This window comes from Macrosteles quadrilineatus, unplaced genomic scaffold (assembly GCF_028750875.1).
Source record: "Macrosteles quadrilineatus isolate MER2022 unplaced genomic scaffold, UCM_ALF_1.0 Scaffold_2__2_contigs__length_208266976, whole genome shotgun sequence".
NCBI classification, from domain to species: domain Eukaryota; kingdom Metazoa; phylum Arthropoda; class Insecta; order Hemiptera; family Cicadellidae; genus Macrosteles; species Macrosteles quadrilineatus.
The window spans coordinates 69,439,303-69,466,596 of NW_026542595.1; the positions used below are offsets into that span (position 1 = coordinate 69,439,303).

At 34.8% G+C, this 27,294-nt stretch overlaps 2 protein-coding genes across 2 annotated transcripts in view; both read right to left on the reverse strand.

Annotated features, from left to right (window-relative positions):
- The window catches only part of LOC128987195 (putative neutral sphingomyelinase), a 49,570-nt gene extending 26,435 nt beyond the window's left edge, over positions 1-23,135 (reverse strand). Inside the window, exons 1-5 of the mRNA XM_054407938.1 lie at positions 22,998-23,135; positions 20,202-20,285; positions 12,623-12,796; positions 4,080-4,263; positions 2,393-2,593 (exon numbers count right to left, since the gene is read on the reverse strand). Of these exons, the coding sequence (XP_054263913.1) occupies positions 2,393-2,593; positions 4,080-4,263; positions 12,623-12,796; positions 20,202-20,266 (624 nt within the window). The 5' untranslated portion in view covers positions 20,267-20,285; positions 22,998-23,135. The remainder of the gene's footprint in view (positions 1-2,392; positions 2,594-4,079; positions 4,264-12,622; positions 12,797-20,201; positions 20,286-22,997) is intronic.
- On the reverse strand, positions 20,307-23,004 carry LOC128987194 (probable splicing factor, arginine/serine-rich 7). Its single transcript, XM_054407937.1, has one exon. The coding sequence runs from the start codon at positions 22,954-22,956 to the stop codon at positions 21,268-21,270; it is 1,689 nt and encodes a 562-aa protein (XP_054263912.1). The 5' UTR covers positions 22,957-23,004; the 3' UTR covers positions 20,307-21,267.
- Positions 23,136-27,294: the final 4,159 nt, after the last annotated feature.

Consider the following 27,294-nt stretch of genomic DNA (forward strand, 5'->3'; position numbering starts at 1 on the left):
CTAATGTATTTTCTGTGCTATTCCGTTGCATTTAAGGAGTGCAAACAATTTTGAATTGGAACATAATAACAAAGCTAGATTATCAGGCACATCTCAGATTCGCACAATGCGTTAAAATATTAAAAGTATCGTTTTATTTTAGTTTTTTCTCCATGATGAATTGTTTTTGGCGGCCATTTTGTGGGATCAAATCAAATTTTAAGTTGTAGATTTAGTTTCCCACCCTTGTAAACATTAAAAACGATATACTACACACTACCTATATCTAGCAAAAATGTTTTTAACTATTTTTCTCTGGGAGCGATTATTATTCTAATTTAAATGCCATAATATCAGGTACTTTCCCAAGTCGGATTCTGGTAGACTTTTTTTTTTGTTGTGTGGAGGTATAAAAGTAATGAAATCCTTTGAAAAACCTTTTGAAACAATTTTTTTTGACCCTCCACTATATATTCCTCTTGAATGGCCGGACTATTACAACTCCACAGACTTTTCATACCGTAGTTTATGTTTATCAATATTGCTCTTATTGCAAAAACTGGCATGGCAACTTGCTTTATGCCATTTCGGATCTTTTAGCTCTAGTATTTCTATGTCTGGCTCGAGACGCTTTAATACATCCAAAGTTTTTACGTCCTGTAAGACAAACGTTTTTAGTAGCATTGCTTAACTCGATTTATTTCATCTTTGCCACCATTTGTGAGATTTTCATTAAATACAACAACTTGGCAAAATATGCATAAATCCCAGTTTGTTAGCTCCGAAACTTTACGCTTCACTGGCAATCTGGCAACAGGTATCAATGTCTGATCCATTTAAGATATGTTTCATGTAACATTTGTTTTGTATAATTATGTATATTGAAATACCACCACTGAAATAATACACTAAACTGAAATACACAAAACTGAAATACACTAACTGAACAATCAAACTGAATCATTTTTATCACATAATTAAACAAATACAAAAATGAAAAAAATCATCTTCAATAATCAATAATCATATGTCAATGGTCAACAGCTGTTAAACATTACCAACTGAAACCCTGTGCCAAGTTGATTTTCCCTACTGATTCTCTTAAAATCAGCTGTCTCAATCTTCAATTATACACCAAATAAAAACTGTATTACGATACCTTTAATATTTTAACGCATCGTGCGAATCTGAGATGTGCCTGATAATCTAGCTTTGTTATTATGTGCCAATTCAAATTTTTTTGCACTCCTTAAGAAATGCAACGGAATAGCACAGAAAATACATTAGAGTGACAGTTAAAACAGATCAATGTATTTATCATGAAGGAAACCCCAACTTTAACTGCTTATATCTCCTGAACCACTAGAGTTAGGAAGAAATGCCAAGAATAAAATACCCCCGTCACAGCGAACCTGCAGCAGACTAAGCGAATTTACATTTGCCTGATTTGTATTTAAATTAATTCAATTTAAATAAAATTAGGTTTAACGAGTACCTAGGTTTGCTGCTACAGGGAGGCTAATAAAGTGTGAACGTTAGTAGAATATTAATATTAATAGTTTAGTATAAATAAATAAGTTTACCAAGTTTGATCAAAATATATCCATAAACAAGCAAACTACAAGAGTTGACAATATCCTCCATAAGAATAACATGGGAATTTTTAATAACACTTTTTTGAATTTTCTCCGTAACCAATAAGGGTACAAAAAACGTTAATAAATTAAATTATTCCTTTTTTTAAGTTGTTTAAAATGGTTTAGAGAGAAATTGGAAAATGTTGTGCTTTGGGGGCAAAAAATAAGAAAATCCCATTTTTACCCCATAAAACCCCCTATAAACCCCCGTTCCCATGGTCCGATCATGCTGTTTCTTGGACTCGTTCGAATAAATGTAAGTTTAAACGTTTATACCAAATTTAATAAAAATCGGATCATTTTTGCTCGAGTTATTCAAAGTCAAACGTTGACATCCGCCATTTTGGAAAATGGCGTCCAGAAAAGAGAGTCCCACTCATACAGAGTGAACACCGGTCAAAATACCATCTCTACTACTATACAATATCATCTAGCATAGTGTTCACCGGTTACCTTTCGGGGTGAGCCAACTTTGGAATTTTGTCCATTTGCCTCCCCACTATAATACCTTACTGCATTGCATATAGTTTTTTATTTTACCTAACAAGCAAAATTTTGTCAACTCTACATACCTACGGAAAGTAAGAATATTGATAATTAAATACAGTATAATCTTTTTCATGTCAAACCCTCAAGTCACTGAATTTGCAACTAAAGTCTCCAAGTTTACATTCAAGTTTCTTGTGGGCATTAGTGAATCTTTAACAGCGTGAATAAAAATATTAAAGGGGAAAAATGAAGGCAAGGTACGACTAGCCAAGGTGGCCGTGGCTTACATGTTTGTCGTAGGAGTCTTGAAGGTGAGCCGTGTGTTGTATCAGCTGGTGACACAGTTCACCGGGTTGTGTGTTGAGGTCACCAGCCAGCACGTTGAAGTGTGCCGCCCCTGAGGTCAGGTCCACAAACTGTGCCGTGTCAAACGCCTGTACCACTCTATGAGCCAGGTATTCATCATCTTCACTGTACTGAGCGTGCAGCTGTCAAAGACAGACTAGGATAACTTATGGATAAATAGCTCAAAGTTCAAGTAGACTTAATTATCTTCTAAAATTTGCAGCCTTTTTTGTGTGTTTATTTTGGTAAGGTTTTAGAGTGTGCTGATGCTGAACATTTTGTTTGTTTTAGAGTAGATTTTACAAAGTTTGCTTTATGGTTTTGGTGAAGCACACATAATGCTTTGAACGGTTTGTGTGGTATTCCCAGTCTCAAGAAAGTTTATTAAATTTGTTGGTTTTCCTTTAGGTTGCCAGGTTCTTGAAGTATGTTTTGATATGAAGCCCGATGTACATTCTGTCACATGTACAACATCATCAGGAGCAAAGTCTATATTTACATAAACTCTTTTAACTACTAAGATTATGGATTTTAAAAATTGCTTTTGCTCTGGTATTATAACCTATAACTAAAGAGTTAAAGCATAATTTACTTAATTATAAGGGTCAATTAAATAATTGTATCAAGGGCAGTCCTTTCAAATGTTACCAGGTATGAATCACACATCAAATCAGGCTTCAAATGTTATAATTGGAAATTAAGTAGTCACACACATAAAGAAACCTTTCTGGCAGTTTTAATAGGGAAAATCATCTTGTAAACAAAATCACGTGACCACCTTTTTCTTTCATCCGATTATTAGGTCTATACAATATTAATTTTAAATCTGAAAATTTGAGGTAATTTTCATCAACACTCTTCAACAGCTGGAAAAATCTGGTATTCCGGTAATAACAAGATGGATGCTGACTTCCAAGGTGTCCAGAGTCTGTGGCTTATCAGCGTAGTCTTGTGACTTCACATATCACCCCAGAAAATTATCCGTCAGCGTGAAATCATACTATTGTGGATGCTAAACATTAACCCCATACATGTTGAGCTTGCCAAAAATCAAAGCTCTTCTAAATTTTTGGCAATTTTGTTTTGATGAGGAGAAAAAAAAGTTTATTATCATCGCTCTATAGCATTCTCCATTTCCCATGGTTTGAATTATGCCCCAGCTGTTGGAAAATGTTTTTGAAAATTGAAGTTAAAGACAGTGCTTCCCACTAGATCGCCACAGTGTCCATATGTACTTGTTTAAACACTAATGGTAAAACACTGTATTAACTGTATTTTTTTTTAATTGCACCGCAAAAAACACCATGTAGGTATGTATTTGTATTGGATTCTCAAGACTCAAGAAATCTTTCTAGTGTAGTAAGTATAGAATATGACAGAATTAGACAAAGATTTTTTGGGGACGGAGGATGGCAAACATAGGCTTCACACAGTTTAAAGTTCTAGAGTGTTTAACTAAAAAATATAAATGTTAATAGAGTGATTTTTTATAAGCTATAATATTTAGACTGTGTTTGTGTTGACATTAAGTCACATACTGTTTTAAAAGTAATAGTTTTTAATATTTTAATGTTAAGAAATTTTTAGTTTGGATGTATTAAATCTATTATTAAGTACAAAGTCCCGCACATGAGTGGTGTAGACATTGATGTTGAGACCTCTGACTGATATTCGACAAAGGCCGATGCCCTTCCCTCCGAACCAGTCTCCGTGAAAGATTTTGTGAATGTAGCCATTGACGGACCACTGGTGGAACATGAAAGACTCAAACGGATACCTCGAGAGAATACTCAGCCCCGAACCTGTTACTCCACTGCAATCAGAGACATCAAAAAGAATGATTTCAAAATGGCAGCTATCATTTTGGGTATGGAGAATATATTAATTGTTTTGGTAATAAGACTTTTTATAGTACAGGGGTTTTTAAGTACAACCCAAATTACAAGTACCATAAGAAACTTTTAACGGCAAAACCAGCTCCTATGTTGGGGTCTCTGTATTCTTAACTTCATTGCCAATCAGCTGATATGCATTGTTGCATAGATATCTATGTGTTTTAGTGTTATTGGGAATTTATGGTGAATAAGACACAACATTGTGTTTTCACAAGCTCGAAGAGTATATGTAGGCCTATTGTACATTAAAATTAAATCAATGGTTTCATGCCAAGAAGGATTCAATTAAGTTTCCATCTGGGATTCCAGGTACCGGTACCTAAAAAAACAACTATTCATAAAATTGTAAAGAATTAAATAAAACTGGTTTTGAAGGGGAAAAAGCGTAGACGTACACCACATACTGTCATACTCTATTTGAAATTGTTAAAACACCATGTTGCAGTGGCGGTCCCAGGATTTCATTTCAGGGGGGGGGGAGATGACCAACGGGGTATAGAATATATGGAAGGGGAATAGAAAAATGTGGAATTTAAAGCCTATACTTATTTGAGCTCTAAATATGTTCAAGCTAATAGTATTTATGTTAGCTAATAAAATATAAAATATTTCGAGGGGGGGGAGATTTATCCCTCCGACCCCCCCCCCCTGGGACCGCCACTGCCATGTTGTGCCTTATAAACAAAAAATTATCATCAATAACACTAAACCTCATAGATATCTATGCAACAATGCATATTAGCTGATCGGCAATAAAGTAAAGAAAACACAGATACCAACATATGAGTTGGATTTTTGGTTAAAAAGTATCTTTAAAAAACACTCTGTATAAATGAAATTTTTAGTTTAACTGACAATGGTTTTAATATTTTGTAATGTAATTTTAAATTTGAAGTCCTTTTTCTTTGTGGCAACATGTTAAAGTTTTATTTAAGGAAGGAGGAGGGGGAGGAAATACACTTCGAGATAACACATCAGTCTAGACCTGCCCTTCGTGCGTATCGTGGTTCCCGCTACCGGCGTTTTTGTATATTGTTCGTTTGTGTGTTTAAATCAAAGATTACATATGCTGGTTAAATGTATGACATTGATGGATTTTAACTTCAACGACTTCCTCTGGAACGAAATTTGATGTCCTTGACAGCCTGATGAAGTTCCCATCACGAACGAAACTGCAGTAGCCTATATTTGGACTACTAAGGATCACTTTACAGTATAAGGTACTTAAACCATTATTTATTAATTATTTAAGTTCTCTGTGAGTAGGCTACTGGTAGTAGGTCTAGTCAGTGCATGTATATCGCCTTAAATATTTTGTAATTTATTTCAATAAATTTTTGCTTAAGCTTAATAGTCTAGAATGCTTAATAAAGACTGAAATCATCAATAAGGACCAAATACTTAATGTATAGGCACTGAAATGTTTACTTGTCAGTGCTAGGTGGCGGAATCGTACCCCCTGGCATTGTACTCCCTGCAGGTAAATGACGTCTCATTTTCTCGACTAAAACAGTATGTGCGGGCTGTAATTGTACCCCCCCCCCCCCCCCATAAAACTTTGATATTGTTATGCACGAGTGGTTCAATTAAATCCACAGCATCTAAAAAAGTGTACGGGCCGGAATTGTTACAACTCACGTTTATTTGGTCAGTGTACGGGGTGGAATTGTGCCCCCCCCCCCATTTTACTGTGATTAATAAGTGTGTAGCATCAAAATTAAATATAATATAATATGCGTTAAACTCCAAGCTTAAAATAGAATTGAGTTCTACGCAAAACCTTAATTCATTGACCACTCCGACTTTTACAAATTTATATTATTTAAAGAATTTGTTGAATTTTTGTGTGCAGCAAATCGACCCCTAAATATTTATTTTTATAGGCATATTGGGTATCAATTTGAAGCTCTTATCCTCTAGATGTGCCTTTTATGGGTTTGGGTTATGTCCCGTGAAAGCCCTTTGTCTTATAGCCTTTTAAAATGTTATAGTTTGTACTGAATTCTGTCGTCAATCATCTGAACTTTTCCAAGTTTGCATTTGTTTACATCAAAACATATGGCCTTGGTACAATTTTGTTTACACCCATACGAAAATGGGGTTATCTGTAGCTGGTGATGCTTCAGTGAATTCAAGTAAAATGTTGTAATGTTATTTGTATAAAATATAAAAAAAAATTACGTTAGGTTTTGTGTTGTGAAAGGATTTTGTGTTTTCATAGAATAGTATGATTTATTGATGTTTTAGGGGATTCAAGTAAAATATTGTAGTGTTATTTGTTTAAAAAGTAAAGAAAATTACTTACGTTAGATTTTGTGTTTTTATAGTATGTTTCATTAGTATTTGTAATTTTTCTAAGATACCTCGAAGAGATCGCGCACGCAATTAAATTAATAGGGATCGCAATGCAAATAATAGGGATATGATGAGAAATAATCGTTTCCATCCTTATCAACCATATAGTTACGAAGTGACGCAGGCTGTTAGTAATGTAATAACAATATTTTCCAATGGACCTATTTGTCTTTATATTCTCTGTACAGGATTTAATTCTAAAATATGTCACTTTAAAAGGCATTTGCTACTATTTCATTTTAATAATACCAATTAAGTTCAGTGCAAAACGTTGGAAGATGTTACTTACATGGGGGGAGCTACAATTCCAGCCTGTACACAAGCCAAGTGACCTGTCCAAGATGGGGGTGCAATTCCGGAGGGTACATTTCCACCCCGTACACATTGGGCTATCTGATAGGGGGTACAATTCCACCCCGTACATAAATAGTTTGATGTTGGCAGGGGGTACAATTCCGGCGACCCGTCAATGCTTGTACAATACAAGTCTACAGTGTGATAGAAAAGTCCCGGAAAGGTGTAATATGTTTTTTACCATTAAAGATAAAGTGACTTGGCACATCGATAATAACCATTATCTACTCTTTTCAGCTATTATCACCTCTTATATACCCTAAGGGGGGCCCACGAGGAGTCAGGCAAAATTCTCAAATAGTAGCATAGGTCGAGTTTGGTATCAAATTAAAGGTCTTAGTTAGTAGATCACATTGCCGCAAACCCGAACTCAAAAGGACAACTGAGAAGATTCATTGAATTTGCAATGCTACATCCTCAGAGGGCACCCACTAGAATTCGGATGAAGGAAATCATAAACCAAAGCATAGGTCGATATGCACATCAAATTAAAGGTCTTTATCAGTAGAATACAATGCCGCAAATTTGAGCTCAAAAGATAAACTCAAGAGTACAAAATGGCAGATTCAAGAAATATTTAAACAGCTGCCATTTTTGACTCGGTTGTCCGTTCGAGTTCAGGTTTGCGGCAATGTGTCCTACTAGCTAATACCTTTATTTTGATATACCAAATTTGACCTATGCTGCTATTTAGAAATTTTGTCTTACTCCTTGTAGGTCGTCCCCCTTAAGGAGTGAAAAAGTAATAATAGCTTAAAGAGTACCGGTAGACATTTATGGTTATTATCAATGTGCCAAGTCTCATAACTTTATTATTAATGGTAAAAAATATATACCACCGTTCCGGGACTTTTCAATCACACTGTAGGCATATATTATAATTTCTAAAGTACTTTTTTTTGTTGGTACCGGTACACCATAACTTCCTTGGTTCTTCAGAAATTTTCATGAATGAGGTGTAATTTTTAAGCTACGCTAGGAAAGTAGGCTACACAAATCACTTATTTTTCAATAGTTTTTCGTAAAAACAATCAATTATATCATTCTGCAAGTAATTTTGACTTTAAATGTTTATTTACGTTATTCGATCAGCTGAAGCATGTGAATAAAATTAATCAAAAGAAACAAATATTTATTTCTCAAATCTGAGTTGTTTTTTTTAACTTCATCCATGACGACAAACTTAGTCTGTGCTTTCTACGATAAATAACCCACTTTAAAAAGGTCTAAACAAGAACAATTTAAAAGTAAGTACCACATGGATTCTTATTTTTTATATTGCTTTATTTACGACATAGTCTTCATTTTGACATACGTACCAAACATTCTATTTATATTTAAGAACTCTATCTTCAAAAATCACCTCTTATCTTTTCTTTATTAGCTTTCAATAAATGGTTATGTTGTGTCTGATTTGTTATCGGTAGGAACCGGTTTATATCAGTTTGAATTCGGTTCTTAATCAAGGGACGTAGAATGCTCTGTTATGTCCATTAGAGTTTTTGAACTTATTAAGCCCTGGTTTGTCACCTCATAAACCCATGCTAAATAAAACTCTATTATCATGTTGATGAGAAACCTAAGCAGGGTCCAAGATAAACAAACGGTCACTTAAGCACCTACACTATCAAAGCGAAGTTGGCAGACTCCTGAAGTCAAACTGTCATACTACGCAATAGCACAGAAAACATACTACTATAACCCAGAATGCCAACCGCATGGTAAAAAGCGTTAAGTACTTTGAGAGAGCTTTGCCTGTCAGTTCGTAGGCAGCGCCACCAGCGTTGCAATGCACTCAGCATAGCAACGATGGTGGCGCTGCCTACGAATTGACAGGCAAAGCTCTCTCAAAGTACTTAACGCTTTTTACCATGCGGTTGGCATTCTGGGTTATAGTAGTATGTTTTCTGTGGCAATAGTCTGTAATCCTTTCGAACTGACTAAGAAGATATTTCCCGTAAAGGTTACCTTTGCCTTGGCTTTAAATAAGGCACATGGACAGAGGCTAACGATGGAAGGTTTCTATGCGACAGACCCTGTTTTTTTACACATTGAGTTTTTTGTGGCTTTATGAAGGGTGCGTTTTTCAGTGAAAACTATAGGCCTATCTGTGTAAAAACAAAGTAATCAAAACAAAAATCGTATATGGTCATATTATTACTTCAAACATAGTGTTCAAAGAGGTACTATAAACATGTAAAATCATAATACATTAACTAAAAATTATATTTTGAAAAAGTTAATTACTTACCTAAAATGTAAAACCACATCTATTCCTGAAGTAAGAGCCTATACTTAAATCAACAATTCACTTATTAGGTGGTTTAACTGTATGTTGTGTACTTAAATACTGTAAGTGGGATTTGAGAAGGATTCAGTGTGAATGTCTCGCACGGGTCAGCTAGTCATCTTTATTTATAATGTATTTTTACATTAATTCATGAATTTGCATCACAGAAACATAATCATAACACACATAATCATAATCAATTGTGTTGTTCTACATGCCTGGCTGGTCTTTTGTAAACTGTAACTGTGGAAATGATCAGTTGAATTTTTTACATAGAATGGTTGCAAAAATGTATTTCGTAAATTGTCATTATGTACCTAATTTAGAAAAAAATATCACCCACATGCTTGTCTGTTTTTTATATTCAAAATAATTCTAAGAGCTTTTTCCTGTTGACGAATAATTTCGTACAGGTTGTTTTTGTGGTACGCTATTACCAAATAAAGCTATTCTTTTTTTAAGCTATGTGAATTTATTAAAGCAAAGTAAATAGTTCTTGAGGATTCAATGCTTGAAACCCGTGACATTTGTCACAAGGCATAAAGACCCGCTGAAGGTTTTTTTTCACCACATGCTTATTCCAGGTTAAATGCTGGTCTAATATTAGACCAGGGCATTTAAATTTAGTGTGCGCTTGATTTTTGTTTGAACCATTAAGATAGATATCTGGTTGTAAATTTAATCTTGATTGCCTTGTGGAGAATGATAAACAATTTGATTTATTAGAGTTTATTAATAGACTAGAGAACCCGTGCGGCTCATTAAACAACGCCGAGGAAAACGTTATGCTTAAATTGGAGTAATTCTAGTTACATCTTAGAGTTGTTTAAACACTTGTTATAAACTATTTTAAATATCCCTATTTGTGTCGTCAATGTTCACCTACATTATTTCTGCTCTCAGTTTTAACTGATAACTTCTAATGAATGCTAAGCGATCTGCTTCAATTCGAGCTAACATGTTGCAACAAAGTTTTTCCAGCATTGAGAATTTAAGAAAACTGTTGCCTAGACATCCCCCTAATCAAACGAATTTTCTACGTAGAGAATCCTGAAAAATGGAGTGATATAAACCATTTAATGTGCTCCATTTTTTACCCACAAACTCTGGGTTATCAACTGGAAAGCCATAATCTGCTTTGAATAGGCTAAAGCAGCAACTTATCAATGGCGTTACACCATTGATAGTTTGTTAACGTATTTTAACGTGTTGTGTGTTAGTCACAGTATATGACCTGCATCAGAACGTTCTCACATTGTTCTTTGGGGTTTCTCTTAATACCTGTCCCAAAGTTTTGAAAGTATGGATTCATTTGTCGAAATAGGTTGGATAACTCTTGTAGCTATAAGATTTGGATAGCAATTTTCATTTTCTCTTTTTGAACAGTGTATATTATTTGCCTCTCCTGAATCATAAAATTAAACTTGACTGTAACTACTCGATCGTTGAATACATAAACACTAATTCCTTCACTTATGTCTAATATTACTACTAAAATTCAGTAAAAAAACTTTGTATAAGTTTGTCCAAGGAACTGGCAACATAACCTAGAAATAAACAATCCATCCATTTGTGTTTTTTCCTCAATTAAAGTAGAGCACGTACCTAATACAAAAGTTTACAATAAAAACATAAGGTCCACCAAGATTTGGTATAATCTTACTACTTGAACTTATCATAGTCAAGGCATTATTATTGTTTGTACTAAATTTTTTGAGATCTGTCAGTGTCAGAAGTAAACATTTCTCGCATGCATTAATTTGATCTGACATTAGGCAACTTTATTTTACCATCGTGACAACACAATGTGCTTCGTATATTTTTTCACTTCCAAAGTAAGTTGCATAGCAGAACAAATATTATTCACCTCACCAAGTGAATGTGTATTTTATGGATGTGTATCTGTTAAACCAGGCCTCTCTTTCTCTACTCTCCTTATACGCATAAGATACCTTATTATTAATTGTCTCCTCCTCCCGTTTTCAATAAAACTGATTAACTGTTTAACTGACTTGGTCTTAACCTACTGAATATTAAAACATCAATATTTACTCCCAAAAAGCTAATGGGTTTCTTTTTATAAACAGCTGTTTTTGTTTTTAAATTTGTTCTATGTATTTCTTATGAGAAAAACCCAACCTTTGAGAGGGTCTTACGCCCTTAAGAGTAAACATTTTAAAGTTCTAAAACCTTATTGCAAAACTACGTATTGAGACGAATCTTTTGACACCTTAAACGTTGAAATTGGTCCACAAATAAGGGAGGAGTTGCGTTAACAAAATACGGCTTCACGTATTATATATATAGATTTTTTATTTGTGAATTCATTTACTGACAATAAATTAATAAAGAAAACCTAAATTCAACATCTTCTTGAGATTTACCTGCAAGCTAAACTCAAAAAAGTAGTTCCTTGATAAAATTACTAACAGAATACAATGATTAACTGCGGAAAATAAATAGGTACCGGTAGCCTATTTACATTTTTTAAAGTTCCAACAAAAATTCCTGTTCAAACCAGAGTACACAATTTACACACACACTAGTGAAAGTGCAAGCAAACGCACTGAAATAAATGTTGAGTTTAACTAAAGGATTTTTATAGAGCCGAACGTAAAATAAGACTGCAAATACCGAGAAACACAGTTTATTGAACTAGAGTGATGTGAACAATTTGCAATGATAAAGGTTGATAGTAAAATGAATGAATACTGTACTATAGGTATAAAATGTACTAGAATTGTTAGAACGAAGTGAAATTTTAGATAAGTAAAATTAACAAATTACTACCCACTAGACGGTCGACTATTGGTGCACAACTGAGCCATTCACACCCCGATAATCCTGGTACAGTATAACTAACTTAACTCAACCCCTTTCTAAGTTTCAAAGGGAGAATAAATGTATAGGTCAAACCAGGTTTAAAGTGTTAATTTTAATTGTTCAGCGTCATTATTTTACCTATGATTTTGTTTAGTACTGTACACCTTATAGATTATACTATTCCTCACACATTTTGAGACAGTGACGCACATTTTAAGCTGAATGTGAATCCAAGGTTAGTGTAGAATAGAGGGAAGATGATCCTTGTTGCTTTGTTGACGGCAGATAGGCTGGTTCTTTAATCAAGGCCATATTTTAGCACATTTTTGATACAGTAGACTCCCTCTTATCCGGACTGGCTTCGGTCCCGAGGACTGCGGATAAGAGGGAGTCTACTGTACATCAAAGAGCTACTGCCTATTTTCAGGAATATGTCTGATTGGATTTTCACTTACCTGTAAAAGTAATGTGCGTAAGGCAAAATATTCTCAACTCTCTGGGTGATATCATTGTAGTCGTCCTCGGACCACAACTCTTGCAGACAAACAACATCAAACCTCCCTGAAGCTAGTGTTTCTGCGATGGCCCTCATTCGCTCCACTCGGTCTTTAGAGATTCCCACGATGCCCCTAAAGTGTGCCATTTCTGATACTATTTGTATACTTATAGTTTTATAAAGTAATTTGTAGAACCTTCGACTATATAGATTCTCAAGGAAAGACCACCAGGATTCCTTTGATGAGTCAGTTTAAATTTAAATAAAAAAAAAACTATTGTTAACTTGACCCTTTGACAGAGTGTACTGATATAAATTAAATTAACATGTCCTTCCTTATATATATACAAACTTTTTAACCATTCCAAACTGAAATGAAGACTTGTTGCAAACATTTGGTCCCCACGGGCTATCGTAGGGCCTAGTGTAAAAAACTAAAAGAGAAAATGGAACTTATATACCAGTATACCCTATAAAAAGGCTCATTTAACAATATTCACTTTGAGTAAAACTAGTCCATATAGATAGGATACTTTAGTATCACAAGGCAATGAGGGAATGTTCCTTGGTCTTTCTACCAAGTGATATAGGACTTGCTCTTTGAGATGTAAGCCTAATGCTCTCTTCAACAATCAGCAAGTTTATTTTAAACAAAGTTGTAAATTAGACTTACTTTTATTTGGCTTGTACTTCAGATAGTTTGCAAGGCTATCTGTATAATGACTTGCACTCTCAAACAGCTTTGTTTGTAGCTACAAACAAGACACTACATGTTTACTGTTTTTAATAACTCAGATTGCTTTTACTTTTAATAGGAATCGTTTCCCTTCTTCCACTGTCATGAGTAGTAAAAAGTATTTTTAAATTCAATGAAACTAGTTTTGCCAGGTTATGATAAAATTTTATATTTTCACTGTTTATTTAGCCATTCCAACTATAATTATCTACTTAAATGGAGCACTTACATAATTCAATTTGCTCAACCTCTTTGTTCACACTAGGATATTGCAGCTAATTCATTCACAATCAATTGGTAGTATTGGGTCAATTTGATAAAATAGGCAACAACTTTATATGTTAAATTGAATATAAAAAAAGGGTACTTTGGTATTATCTAGAGGCCACCCTTATACAGTGCCCTGCAGCGGTTATTTTAGGTTGGGTTATTATAAATATTATGTTTGTAGGACTTTCCTCGATTCATAATGAATCAAATGATACCAGATGAGTCAAACTTTCGCCTGCCAAATCCCCTCCAAGTAGGCCAAGGTCAGCGTATTACCTGTCACCGCCTGTATCTGGGTCAATGTCCTGAGTGATGAATCATTTGGTATCATTTGATTCATAACGAAATGAGGAAAGTCCTACAAACATATTTATGACAACCAAACCTAACATAACTGCCGCAGCGCGCTGTATACCTTCTTGGCAGAGTTCATATGGCAGCTAGAGGCGATGACACATTCAACTCAATCCTCGCCAACATCACTACCTTCTGGGAGGCAGAACTCAACGGCCGCTAATTGTAATCATGTCAAATTTGTACAGTAGGTCAATTAAAGTATGTTCTTTCCAATTATGTAGTTGTTTTTGGTCTCCGGTAAAAAAATCCCTCTAAAATAAGTGGCCTCTGGATGGTACCAAAGTGTCAAAAAAAGATTCATCAAACACAATTCACCAAATGGCCTTAAATACAAAACAGTAAAAGATGTAGATAAAAAAGTAGGCCTATTGGTTTTCAAAAATAATATCGTTGACTAGGCCTACCTATATAATGTTCCTAATCTCAGAAATACCCACTCTTAATCGATTTTAATGTTTACAAGCTAAAGACCATTTTTATATTTCAACTTTTTTGGGCAATTTTTAATCCCACCTAGCATAAAGAAAGTACCCAGTGCAGATAACACGAACCAAGCACTGCAAAAACAATTAACAATGTGAAACCAAATCCTACTTTGCTGCATTATTGTAACGTATTATTTGGACTCATGACTATTTTACAATAATAGCCAATACAGATGATGATCTAGCAGAGTTCAGCGAAGTAACTTTATCTAGATGATTTCTGAGGTAAATTCCAAATACAGTGCGTTACTGGTCTTTTTAAACAAATAATAATAAATGCATCAAGTAATTGTAATAAAAACTTTACTGACATCTGTAAACAAGGCTTTCATTCATTTGCTATTACCTGCTCTATATGTAGCCTAATTTAATCATATAAAATTGAATGGTTTTAAAGGCTGGAAAAGAAGTAAACCTACCTTTACCGAGTCACGCATTAAGTTAAACTAACTCATAAGAGACAACTGGATTTATAGGCTATGATATATCATAGTGACAAGAAAATGTCATCCATTAAAAACAAGGGAACTGTTAACCATCAAAATTTGATATGCTTTGTCTGGATATTTAAAACAAATACAATAGAGAGTCCCCACTCGCAAAAAACCTTAAGGTAACTGCTAATCTATCTTTCACAATAAATGGTTCACGACAAAAACTATTCTATTTTGAAATTTCAGGAACTATTACATTTACCAACAATTCAAAATCATAGTTCGACATCCGAGTAAATTGCAGAATAGGCAACCAGCTACTTTGAAGTTCGTCATATTTTGTTCGTCAAACAGCTTAAAACATTTTTAAGCGTTCAGCGGACATTTTTTCCTAGTTCAACGTACAAGCGTACATGTTCAGTCGCGAATGTTCGCCAAGTGTGGACGCAGTAGGACCTATACAATATTTTCTATTTTTTGCTTTATGAGTTTTATAAGGAAGCATAAATTGTAAAAGGCCTAACTATTTGTCCTCCTATTGAAAGCAAAATTGAAAAAAGAATATTAAAAACCTAAATATCATGATTTGTAATTTAGGTTTAGGGGTCAATCCATATGAAATCAACCAATGACTGTTGCTGACTAATTTTTTTTATTTTTTATTTTTTTACCCAAGATTGTACTATGTTCAGACAGTTGAAAACTGTTAGTCATAAATTTTTTTTATGTTCAGTTTTTTTTTTGGCAGCCATTGTGTTCGGTTGCGACAGCCGATTTTGCGTTTTGCAAAGGTTTGCGTTTAAGTCTATATCTCATTCATTTTCAAAGATATTCAGTTATAACAAAAACCATCTTAAAGAGCATTAAATTTACTATATTTTAAGCTTAATTAATACTTACATCTACTTAATAGTGAATTTAAAAAAAAATTTAAACGTTAACGTTTTGGGAAGATAAATTCTCATTTTTGAAGTTAAAAATTTTAAAGAAGGAATTAAAACTCACCTTTAAATATTTTTTCAGATGTAGTCCTTATATAGCAGTACTTCTCCAAACAGTTTTAGCTTTGAATGTATCATCCTTTTTTTTATATGATTTTTCAAAAATTGCAATTTGTCGAAAATCAACCATTTTCAATCTGAAATATCTCAAAAGGGACACATACAAAAAATCTAAAATTCTCACAAAGTACTCTTTACTTAGGTGGTAGTAAATGGTTTAAATTGCATCATTGAGACTTTATTAGTTTTTAAGTTACAAATTTTTTTAAATAGTGTTTTATTCAATGTCGCAAACACGAAGACTCTTACCAATTGAAAATAAATAATAAAGACACATTGTTATTTTAACTTTAACTGTACATATTTCCTAACTTGCTGATTTCCTATAAAAATTGTCAATAGGTTGCTGTTATTGGCACTTGGTGCTCTTAACAAATTGTTGTATAAATTTGACTGATCGCTGTACAAAGTTTTTCACTAATGTTGAAACTCCGACCTGTGGCAGTTGTAAATTCTGTTGGCGACAGTTTTCTTAGTACCATGCTGATGGGCACCCACACCTTGTCATCTTTTGAGGCTTTAAAAGAGGTTCTCGGACCATGTGGATGAAAAAAGTGAATACAGAGATCCATTATGTTCTTCGGATGTGTCTACGACTCTCCCGATCCACCATTTATCGTCATAAACACAAGCTATAGTATCATTTATTTAAAATGAAAATGCATTGCAGTCTGGAATAAGAGAAGTTCAGCAAGTAGTAAAGCGTTCTGATTTTGAGTTACCTACTTGTAGCATTTTATCTCTGCTTGACTTAGAGGTACAAATCGATGATACACCCTTGTCTACGGTACTTTTACACAGTAGTCAAATATCTTTTGTATTTTTGTGCTGTTTGTTTCAATTTCTTCTGATGTTACAAAAATAAAATGTATGCCTGATATATTATCAAGGCAAAACTTGTACATTTCTTCAGCTGTTAAAATTTGATTGTTATGAGGACGTTTTAAACTGGCCTGAGTTACAGCTCTCTTTGTGGTACCACCAATTCCGTCACAGGCATTTTTGCCATGTCAGGAGGCAAAAAAGTTCCACTCACATTCAATATCAAAATCAGTCTTATGCAGTGCCGGATTTAGGGTACTTGAGGCCCTAGGCCAAATTACTTGAGCGGCCCTCCCCCTCCCCCTGTGGTGGAAATTCCTTGCAATCGCGGAAATAATCGTGAATATCTCTTATGCATCGAGGGGACATCATCATTGACACCCGTGATCGTGGATGAAATCGTGGACATCTCTCCTAAATCAAGTCAAAGCAATCATAGGTATACGAGAGCGTGGCAAAATCATGAACATCCCCACGGGCTGCAACAAAGGGACATTATCACCGTCACCCGCGACCGCAGTAAAATCGTTAAGGGGATACGCCACTATCTCCAACTTTATTTTTATTTTTTAATTTTTGTCAACCTAATTAGTATATTTTGTTTATACTCGACTTATTTAGAAGATTTAGGTCCAAAAAATTGAATTTATGACTTATTTACTAAATGTATATGCGGTTTTAGTTTTTTTCACCCAAATTTTTAGGGATTCGGTATTGAGAATAACTTTTTAACTACTGAACTGAATGACATATTCTATTTATTTCCTGATTCAGGATTAAATAATGAGTCATTCTGTGTATAATCGTTATGGTAACTAACAAAACAAGATTTTTAGGACACTTTATTCAAAATATAAAAAAAGCTAAAAAAATTTAAAAATTAAGCGTAAACATAAATAGTTTTAGTAAATGTAATGCTATAGGGGTTTTTATACACACAATCCCTTATTACTTTATAAAGAAGGTCTGGTGAAAATTTGAATACTATAAGTATAGTACTAACGGAGTTATTCTAACTTTTTTACAATAACAACCTAAAAAACACGGTATTGAAATAATCGCAGGTGATTGGCAGAACTAAAATCCCCATGACAACACTAGTTTATTATTTTATATTATATATAAAAATACCAAAGTACTTATTTTGTTTTAAATAAATGTACCCTACTTTAAACCTTCATAATACATAATTATGATACAAAATCAAAAATGTAAATATCAGGAACAAAAAAAATAAATAGTCAAAGTTTTTTTCAAATTACTGGTTGCGGCGTTTTATATTTTATTTATTTTATACTAGGAGTTGTCAGATTGGAAACATTTTTTAGGTAAATGTTCACAACTAAATAACCTATCTAAAAATGCAACTTTTGGAAAATGTAAAATAAATAAAAAATATGGCCCAGAGATAGTGGCGTATCCCCTTAACATCTCCCGTGGCCCGCAATCACAGGGACATCATCATCAACACCCACGGCTGCGGCAAAATCGTTAACATCTCCTGCATGCCGCAATCACGGGGACATCATCATCGACACCCACGGCCGCGGCAAAATCGTGAACATCTCCCGCGGGCCGCAATCACAGGGACATCATCATCGACACCCACGGCCGCGGCAAAATCGTGAACATCTTCTGTGGGCCGCAATCACAGGGACATCATCATCGACACCCACGGCCGCGGCAAAATCGTGAACATCTTCTGTGGGCCGCAATCATGGAAACATTATTATGGTCACCTGTGATCGCGGCAAACTAATGGTTAAAAAAATTATTTGTTTATCTAAAAAAATTGTTGTGCAATCTTCTGCGGCCCCCTCTTGCTTGCGGCCCTAGGCCGCGGCCTAATCGGCCTAGTGGTAAATCCGGCACTGGTCTTATGGTGGCAAATGTTACTGAAGAAGTTCTTTCGGTTCTTGTACTTCTCTTATTCCAGATTGCAATGCATTTTCATTTTAAATAAATGATACTATAGCTTGTGTTTATGACGATAAATGGTGGATCGGGAGAGTCGTAGACACATCCGAAGAACATAATGGATCTCTGTATTCACTTTTTTCATCCACATGGTCCGAGAACCTCTTTTAAAGCCACAAAAGATGACAAGGTGTGTGCCCATCAGCATGGTACTAAGACAACTGTCGCCAACAGAATTTACAACTGCCACATGTCGGAGTTTCAACATTAGTGAAAAACTTTGTACAGCGATCAGTCAAATTTATACAACAATTTGTTAAGAGCACCAAGTGACAATAACAGCAACCTATTGACAATTTGTATAGGAAATAAGCAAGTTAGGAAATATGTACAGTTAAAGTTAAAATAACAATGTGTCTTTATTATTTATTTTCAATTGGTAAGAGTCTTTGTGTTTGCGACATTGAATAAAACGCTATTTAAAAAAATTTGTAACTTAAAAACTAATAAAGTCTCAATGATGCAATTTAAACCACTTACTACCACCTAAGTAAAGAGTACTTTGTGAGAATTTTAGATTTTTTGTATGTGTCCCTTTTGAGATATTTCAGGTTGAAAATGGTTGATTTTCGACAAATTGCAATTTTTGAAAAATCATATAAAAAAAAGGATGATACATTCAAAGCTTAAACTTTTTGGAGAAGTACTGCTATATAAGGACTACATCTGAAAAAATATTTAAAGGTGAGTTTTAATTCCTTCTTTAAAATTTTTAACTTCAAAAATGAGAATTTATTTTCCCAAAACGTTAACGTTTAAAATTTTTTTTTAATTCACTATTAAGTAGATGTAAGTATTAATTAAGCTTAAAATATAGTAAATTTAATGCTCTTTAAGATGGTTTTTGTTATAACTGAATATCTTTGAAAATGAATGAGATACAGACTTAAACGCAAACCTTTGCAAAACGCAAAATCGGCTGTCGCGACCAAACAAAATGGCTGCCAAAAAAAAAACTGAACATAAAAAAAATTAATGACTAACAGTTTTCAACTCTCTGAACATAGTACAATCTTGGGTAAAAAAATAAAAAATAATAAAAATTAGTCAGCAACCATTTTAATTTTAATTGGTTGATTTGATAAGGGATTGACCCTTAGGTTCTGAGTTTTTTAACATCGACTTCTGCAAGCACTCCTATAAATGGGCACAATTATATCAATTGATATAATAAACTTATCAATTAACTTATACTTACTAAACTTTAACGAGGTTATCACATATTTGGGTTAACACAAATTTTGGATTCTTGGATTTAAACCAACAATAACCAAAGACACTATGTTACCAGTATCTAAGTCTTCTGAATCCTTATTAAGTAATAAGTTTAATTTAGGCCTAGAAAGCAGTTTAACAGTGCACTACGTGACGATAAAAATAATGTACACCTACATACCAGCAGTTCAGTGTAAGGACTGTAAGTGTGAACTCTGAGACAGTAGATGCTCGATTTAGCTCCATCACTGAGGAGGATTGGGAACTAAAACACAAAAAAATATACTCAATGTTTAAAGTTTTTATTTAAAATAAGATTTTTTTTAACATTACACAAATGAAAATTCTCTTACTATTAGGTACATAATCAAATATGGAAACAACTCTGCTTTAATTAATCAAATCAATCTTTTTGCACATTTAGCTGATAGTTGCTTTTGTGGTCATAACAACAGGCTTTGGAAAGAGATATGTAATGGTCTCAAATTTAGTTTGAAAACAAAATTTACAAAATCAAAAAACCCTATCTAAATCTTGTCTCGGAATTATTAAGTATGATTTATTGAACCAAGAGTACTTAACCTACGGTACACATGAATAATAAACACAGTAATTTTACACTTTTTATAACATTGATCATAAAAAAATAAATAGGCTAAGGCAAATAATTTTTCAAAAAATGGGCCACTCTGTATACAAAAGCATAATTAATCTGACATTACAATAGAGTAAGGCCTATACTCAAAATTTATTACCTTAACTCAAAAGTTAAGAACCATGGTACCGTACCAGTACAGTACCGGTATTTGAACATAACTTATAGCCTAAGAATTGAAATGAGTGCCACAGCTTCAAATGTTTGCTAACAGTAACTTTAGAGACAAATCATAATATAATATAGCCTCCAAGTAACTGATATTGATGTCGTTCATAATACCTATCTCTGGAATTGAACAGTGAAAATAGTCAGTGCTACTAAATCGTCAAAGTTACTTTTATCAAAAGGCTATCAATAAATAAAAAAATATAAAACCAAAACATTAAGTTAAGTTTAATAAATGGAGCTAAGCAAAGCAAGTTTGAACTAAGTTTAATCAAGGGGATCAGGCTCAATTTTACGTTAAAAACATAATTGGAAAATTACTTTTAAACTTTGTTATGTGTAGCCTAGATCATATTAGGCCTACCTAGTCATAGCAAAACTGTTTAAACCTTTCTACAATAGACTTATAGGCCTACACCAATTTTCAAGGGGAACCAGAGCGACTATGACGACGAGGAGGTGGAGATCCAGAACGGCTACGATAACGGCTTACGGAGCGACTTCCTGGAGAACGGCTTCCTTTGCGCCCAGAAGAATGACTCCTACGTTTTCTAACTGGGGATCTACTCAGTTTTCTTGGTGATCTAGACTTGTGCCGTATGGGAGATCTTGATGGGGAACGACTAATACGTCTACGGCCAGGGGATAAGCTTGTGCTCCTTCGCCTTGGACTACCACTATCTCCTCGAGAACGAGATCTTGACCTACCAATTTTCTTGTCAGGAGTTCTTGAAACGGATTTAGCTTTTTTGGAGTCAGAATCAAGTTTGTCACTATCAGAATCTTTAGGTTCTGATTTTATACTGGCTTTAGAAGAACGTTCACTAATCTTATCTAGGTTTGTCTTATCTTCACTCTTCCTTTCTTTATCTTTTTTCTTATCCTTGTCTTTGGATTTTCTGGGAGACTTGGATCTGTCCTTTCGCGATCTTGACTTTGATTTGGACCTAGATCTCCTTCTAGACCTGGATCTCTTTGAGCGCTTACTTTTGGAGCGAGATCTAGAGCGACTCCTCTTCCGATCTCTTGACCTGCGCTTTTTGTCTCGTGATCGAGACCTTCTTGAACGAGAGATTTTAGATCTTGACCTTGATCTTCTAGATTTTGATCTTGATCTTCGGTGATGTCTAGACCGATGGCGGGATCGTGATCGAGATCGGCGATGGCGTCTTCCTCGGGATCTTGATCGTGATCTTCTAGTCTTGGATCCACTTCGACTACGCTTCTTGTCCTTGGAAAGGATTCCAATAACAGGATCAATTGCAGCTGATATCAAACTTTGAGCTTCCTTTACCCTTGTCATAGCCTCTTCAATTTCTCTTTGAGCTGCTTCATTGCTTTTGGCCATTGGTTTTGCAATTGCTTGAGTTGCATGGTATACTTGTATCATTTTTCCAGCCAGTTCAGTTCCATTCATTTTCAAGCCAGGAATTATGCTGCTTTGTTCAGAGAATTCAAGCAGAGCATACCGGTTACTGTCATTGTCCCTGGTACAGAAGCGCACATATTTAACATCCCCAGCAGTGCTAAAAAAATCGATCAGCTGCTGCGCTGAAATAGAGTTATCAATGTTTATCACCAAAAGTGTTCTTCGTATTTCTTCTATCCTACGAGCATCATATGTAACTGGGAGTGGAGGATAAGGGGGCAAACCATTAGAAGCTAAAAGGGGATCATGAGTTGTTATCACCTGATTTGGAGGCATACCTTCAATCTGATTTGTAACATGAGGGGGAAGTTTGGGGTCAGCCGCATAGAGCCCAGGAATAATATTGGTTTGAGCAGCAATATCAAGGGCTCTATATTCATCTGGGATCTCCCCTGCAGAGTAAGGAGTAACTATCAGAGCTCTGTCAATGAAGACTGTGTTGGTCATGTGTTGGGCAACACCAACACAATTAGGATCAAAAAACTTAACATAACAAATTCTTGATTGAACTGGGACTGACACATCTCTTATGGTGGGATATAATCTAATATCTTCAATCTTCCCAAGAAACCCAAATAATGTTTGCATCTGATCTTTAGTTGCTTGAGGTGCAATATTTGTGATTTGCACAACCTTTGTGCCGCTATTTGCCGGCGCTGTATCTGATTGATTTTGTGCAGTCATGATTGGTTAGTTTAGTAACCTACTTAAAACTAATGACTTACTATAAAAATCAAAGAACTATCATCACTTCGTCGAACTAATTAACACCAGAAACGTTCAACAGTCCGCTACACATTCACAACGAAACGTCAACGCACATTATTAGCACACTGTGATCGCACACATCACGAGAACCCAAGATGGCGTCAACATCAACCAAAGTAAAAACTCAACTCACCACAACCACATCCCCCTCAATCCAATCGTTACTCCTCTCAATGCGCGTGCGCGCGCGTAAAAACTGTTCCGTGGAGCTGTGGGGACCATCGATCTCTATTACTACTAGGGATCGATGGTAGGGACAAGCGTTCAATCACGGCCACCTTTTATAGTGGTATGTTTTCTGGGCTTTAAGGCGGCCGTGGTTCAATAGTATGTCATACCGTGATACCATGTGATACTTAACGTAGGTACTGAGAACTATAACCGCTTCTTCACAAGTTTCCTTCTGTTTGCCTGTCCCTCCCTAGGAGGATGATTGAATTATACATAAATTTAATGTTAAATCCAATCAAGTTTTGACGACTTGTGCTTGTGTATCGTAGACGGTATGGTATAGTCAATATAAACAAACGCCGTTTGTGCAGCCTCAGCCTCAGTTAAAAATGATAAGTTGTGACGGGGAGGACGGAGGACTTGAGTTGAGATGAGATCCCGAGATCATAATGTACCTTACTAAAACAGTATGTTTTATCTATGCTAAAACTAAAACGACGGAAGAACAAGAAAGTGACTGTCATGTCCTGTGTCCTATTCGACTTATTCAATCCATTGTAAACGTTGCAACAGGCAAACCTAATATTTATCGCAGTTCCACTGAGCTGTTTATTCGCGCATGCGCATCATGAGAGGAGTAATCTCCGATTGAGACGGATGTCAAAACTCAACTGAAACAAAACTAAATGGATGGAGTTGGAAAGGAGTTTTTGTTTTTATCATAGAGATTAGCGTCGTTGCAATTGTGCTTCAGCGTGGGGTCTCAGATGGTTGATATCCCACAAGGTCAACATCCCTTGGCGTCGACAAGCCTTGAGTTTTTCTCCATTTCATAGATCTGTCACGATATGTATACTATCGAATTCGTAATAGTATTGACTATATAAACTTTAACACTAGTGTTTATATAGTCAATGGTAATAGGCTACTGGTGCTGCCACTGATTGCTGATTGATTCCTGTGTACAGTCAGTGTCTAGCAGACAATTTGACAACTAACTATGAGTATGAAACATCAGGAAATCAGCTGTTTCCCGTCCTCGCTCGCGTACTCGGTGCTCGCCTTTGCCCTAGCATGTCGATTGTATACAGCTGACTGCTGAAAAATTGGATGATGCGTACAACTTTCCATGGCGTAATAATATTGTTTTATTCGTTGTGCTATTGTCCACAAAGTTTACATATGTGGAACTTACTACTCCTACTATCGCTTATTTAAGACTACGATAGTTTAAGATTAGTAACACCAGACGAACAACTATTGGAAGCGTGTCCCCCATAGTGACAGTGCGAGTGGTCGCCCCACAACCCTAACTAAAAACTGAAAGGCCGTGGGTGAAAGACAAGACAAAAGGTGAACAAAGCCTATAATTATTTAAAATAATCAACAAATAACAAACAATCAAACTTTCAGCAATCCAAAGAATTAAACTATCAAAAACTACCTATTTCAAAAAAAATTAAATAAGAACTAGTGTACCTGTTGCTCGAATTCGAGAAAATGCTAAGAATTACGGGTGTTATTTTAAAACGAATAACAGTCATAATTTCTGATGACTTTGAAATATACGACTCAAACATTATGGAACATAAACATAAAACACTCTGCTCCCAACGCAGTTGCCACTCATCTAATATCTCCTCTATTCTGTTTCCGATGTAGTCCTACCCACCTCCGTGTCTTCCAAAATCAACAGCTTATGCAGTATCTTTGACTATTAATACAACAACTAGACATTCCATCCACGGCCATCTCTAACTACAGGCCGCGGCCAGGTAGAATTGACAACGTCGCAAGTGGTGTTGTCTAGCGCCAGACGTCCCATAAGATAACATGGCATACAGGTGACACCAGGGGCCCATTTCATAATAAAGTACAAACTAATATTATTACAAGTTACAAGTTGTAACTTGTAACTTGTAATTTACATTAGATTTGCATTGGGCGATCAGCTGCAGGGGGCCATTTCATAATAAACTACAAGTTACAACTTGTAACTTGTAATTTACATTAGATTTGCATTGGGCGATCAGCTGATTTACTAATAGTAATAATATTAGTTTGTACTTTATTATGAAATGGGCCCCTGCTCATTATTTCGCGTTTTATTCATTAAAATGAAAATTTATGAACATAAATTTATTGAAAGATTGAAAATAAGACATATAGGATTGAAAACAAAAACAATATTTAAAGAGAAAATTAATTTTTGTACTTTTAAAGTGGAGTCAATATTGTCATAGTCCAGTAACCAAGCTTTCGTAAATACACAATTACCATTAGCTGGTGCCAAAATAAACAGCTGTTACAACACCACTTGCGACGTTGCCAGTTCGAAGGCCACGGCCTGGAGTTAAAGGCGGCCTTGTTCCATCCCCATGTCAAAGTTGTAACCAGGTTTTTAGTAAAATTTTTCTTAGTTGATGTGAGCCACCTACAGATTGCGCTGATCTAAATTACTGATTTCTGCCGATTACATGATGGTTTTTACCAAGTCAAACTGATAGAATGACCTATTATGAGCTATAGCAAGTGTTGTGACCCAGCAACTATGTCAGTAACGAAAAATAAGGTACAAAATAGAGTTTTAGACACTAGCGCAATCTGTGACTGGCTTACACAACTACATTCTTTTTTAGTAAAAAATTGTTCTTCTGTATCCAATAGTCAATGGCAGTATGCAGCGATTGTCCAACAGTCCTAAATAGAATGTGAAATCTTGATGCGGCTGTTGGAGAGCACACAAACGCAACACGGAAGGGTGCTTGCTGTATTCGGCCATCAACGACACTGTATTTGTACCTATTTCGTTCGCGTCTACCAATTGTCGAACTTTTTGTGGCTATGTTTTGATTTTTTGCAAAATTTTAGTATAACCAGCTGTTTCAAATATTAGTGTCAAATTCAAAAGTACAGTATTCATCTATTCAAATGTAAACAAACATTTTCTCCCTAAGAATAACATGGAAACTTTGATGGCCACTGGGGCAGAGCCCTGATGGAATTCCAAAGTTTTTTTGTTTGGTGGCAAAACTACATGCTAAGACCTTTCTATCGACACTTTGGACATGGTGATCGGTAGCACCACCACTCCAAAACAATTATGACAAAAATATGCCTAGCGTATATTAAATATATAGATGAATTTTTAGTCTACCCTTCTGAACTTACAAACTGGTACCAGTAACTGAAAAAAATTAGGCCTAACAAAAAGATTTTAAGGATGGTTACTGATCAGTTTTAAACTTTAAATAGATTAACAATAAATAAATAATAAATACTATAAAGATAAATAACGGTTTAATAAATATTTTGATAAATAGCTATAGTGATAAATCATTTTTGGGGCCCCATTAAATAGCAGTCTTGTTTTTAAATGTTCAATAGTCAAATTCAAATCAACTTGCGGCACAAATAATGTACGTTAAAATAATATACAGTATAATCATTGGTACCATGTTACCGGTAGTTAAACGGGGATTTTTGTAGAGTTTGACGGTTGGATGGAGGAGGAGTTGGGGATTTTCTTTAGATTTTTATGGCTTGGGGGATAATTGGAGGATTTTTGATTTAGCTGGGGCCCTGGGGATAAAATGGGGATTTTTCCTCATCAGCACATTTAATATGGAGTGAATAAAATAAATGTATGTGAGTGAAAATTTAAAAACGTACGTTTTCAGGAAAAGCACTTTGCAAATTCTTTTCCCCTTTTTTCAAAACTTTTATTATGATTTTTATTTCATTAACATTTGAAGTTTCATAAAATGTCCATGGTAACGCAATATCTTTGGTAGTTTCTTTTTAAAAGAGCATCTTTAGTGGAAAAACACAAAATCCTGTCACGACCATAACGGACGTTTAAATGAATATTAAAAATAGTTAATATTATTTTTATAACTATGTTTTGCTATAAACTTATTTACTTTTATGACCATTATACAATAAAAAGGTCACTGAGCTTTTGGTATATTTGGTCTTTCTAGAAAAAAATAAAAACTCAAAAAATTGAAAAAAAGCCAATAAAATCTTTTTAAGTTTGTATAAATCCGAAAAAACTTACTTGAGACCCGAAAAATTGTTATG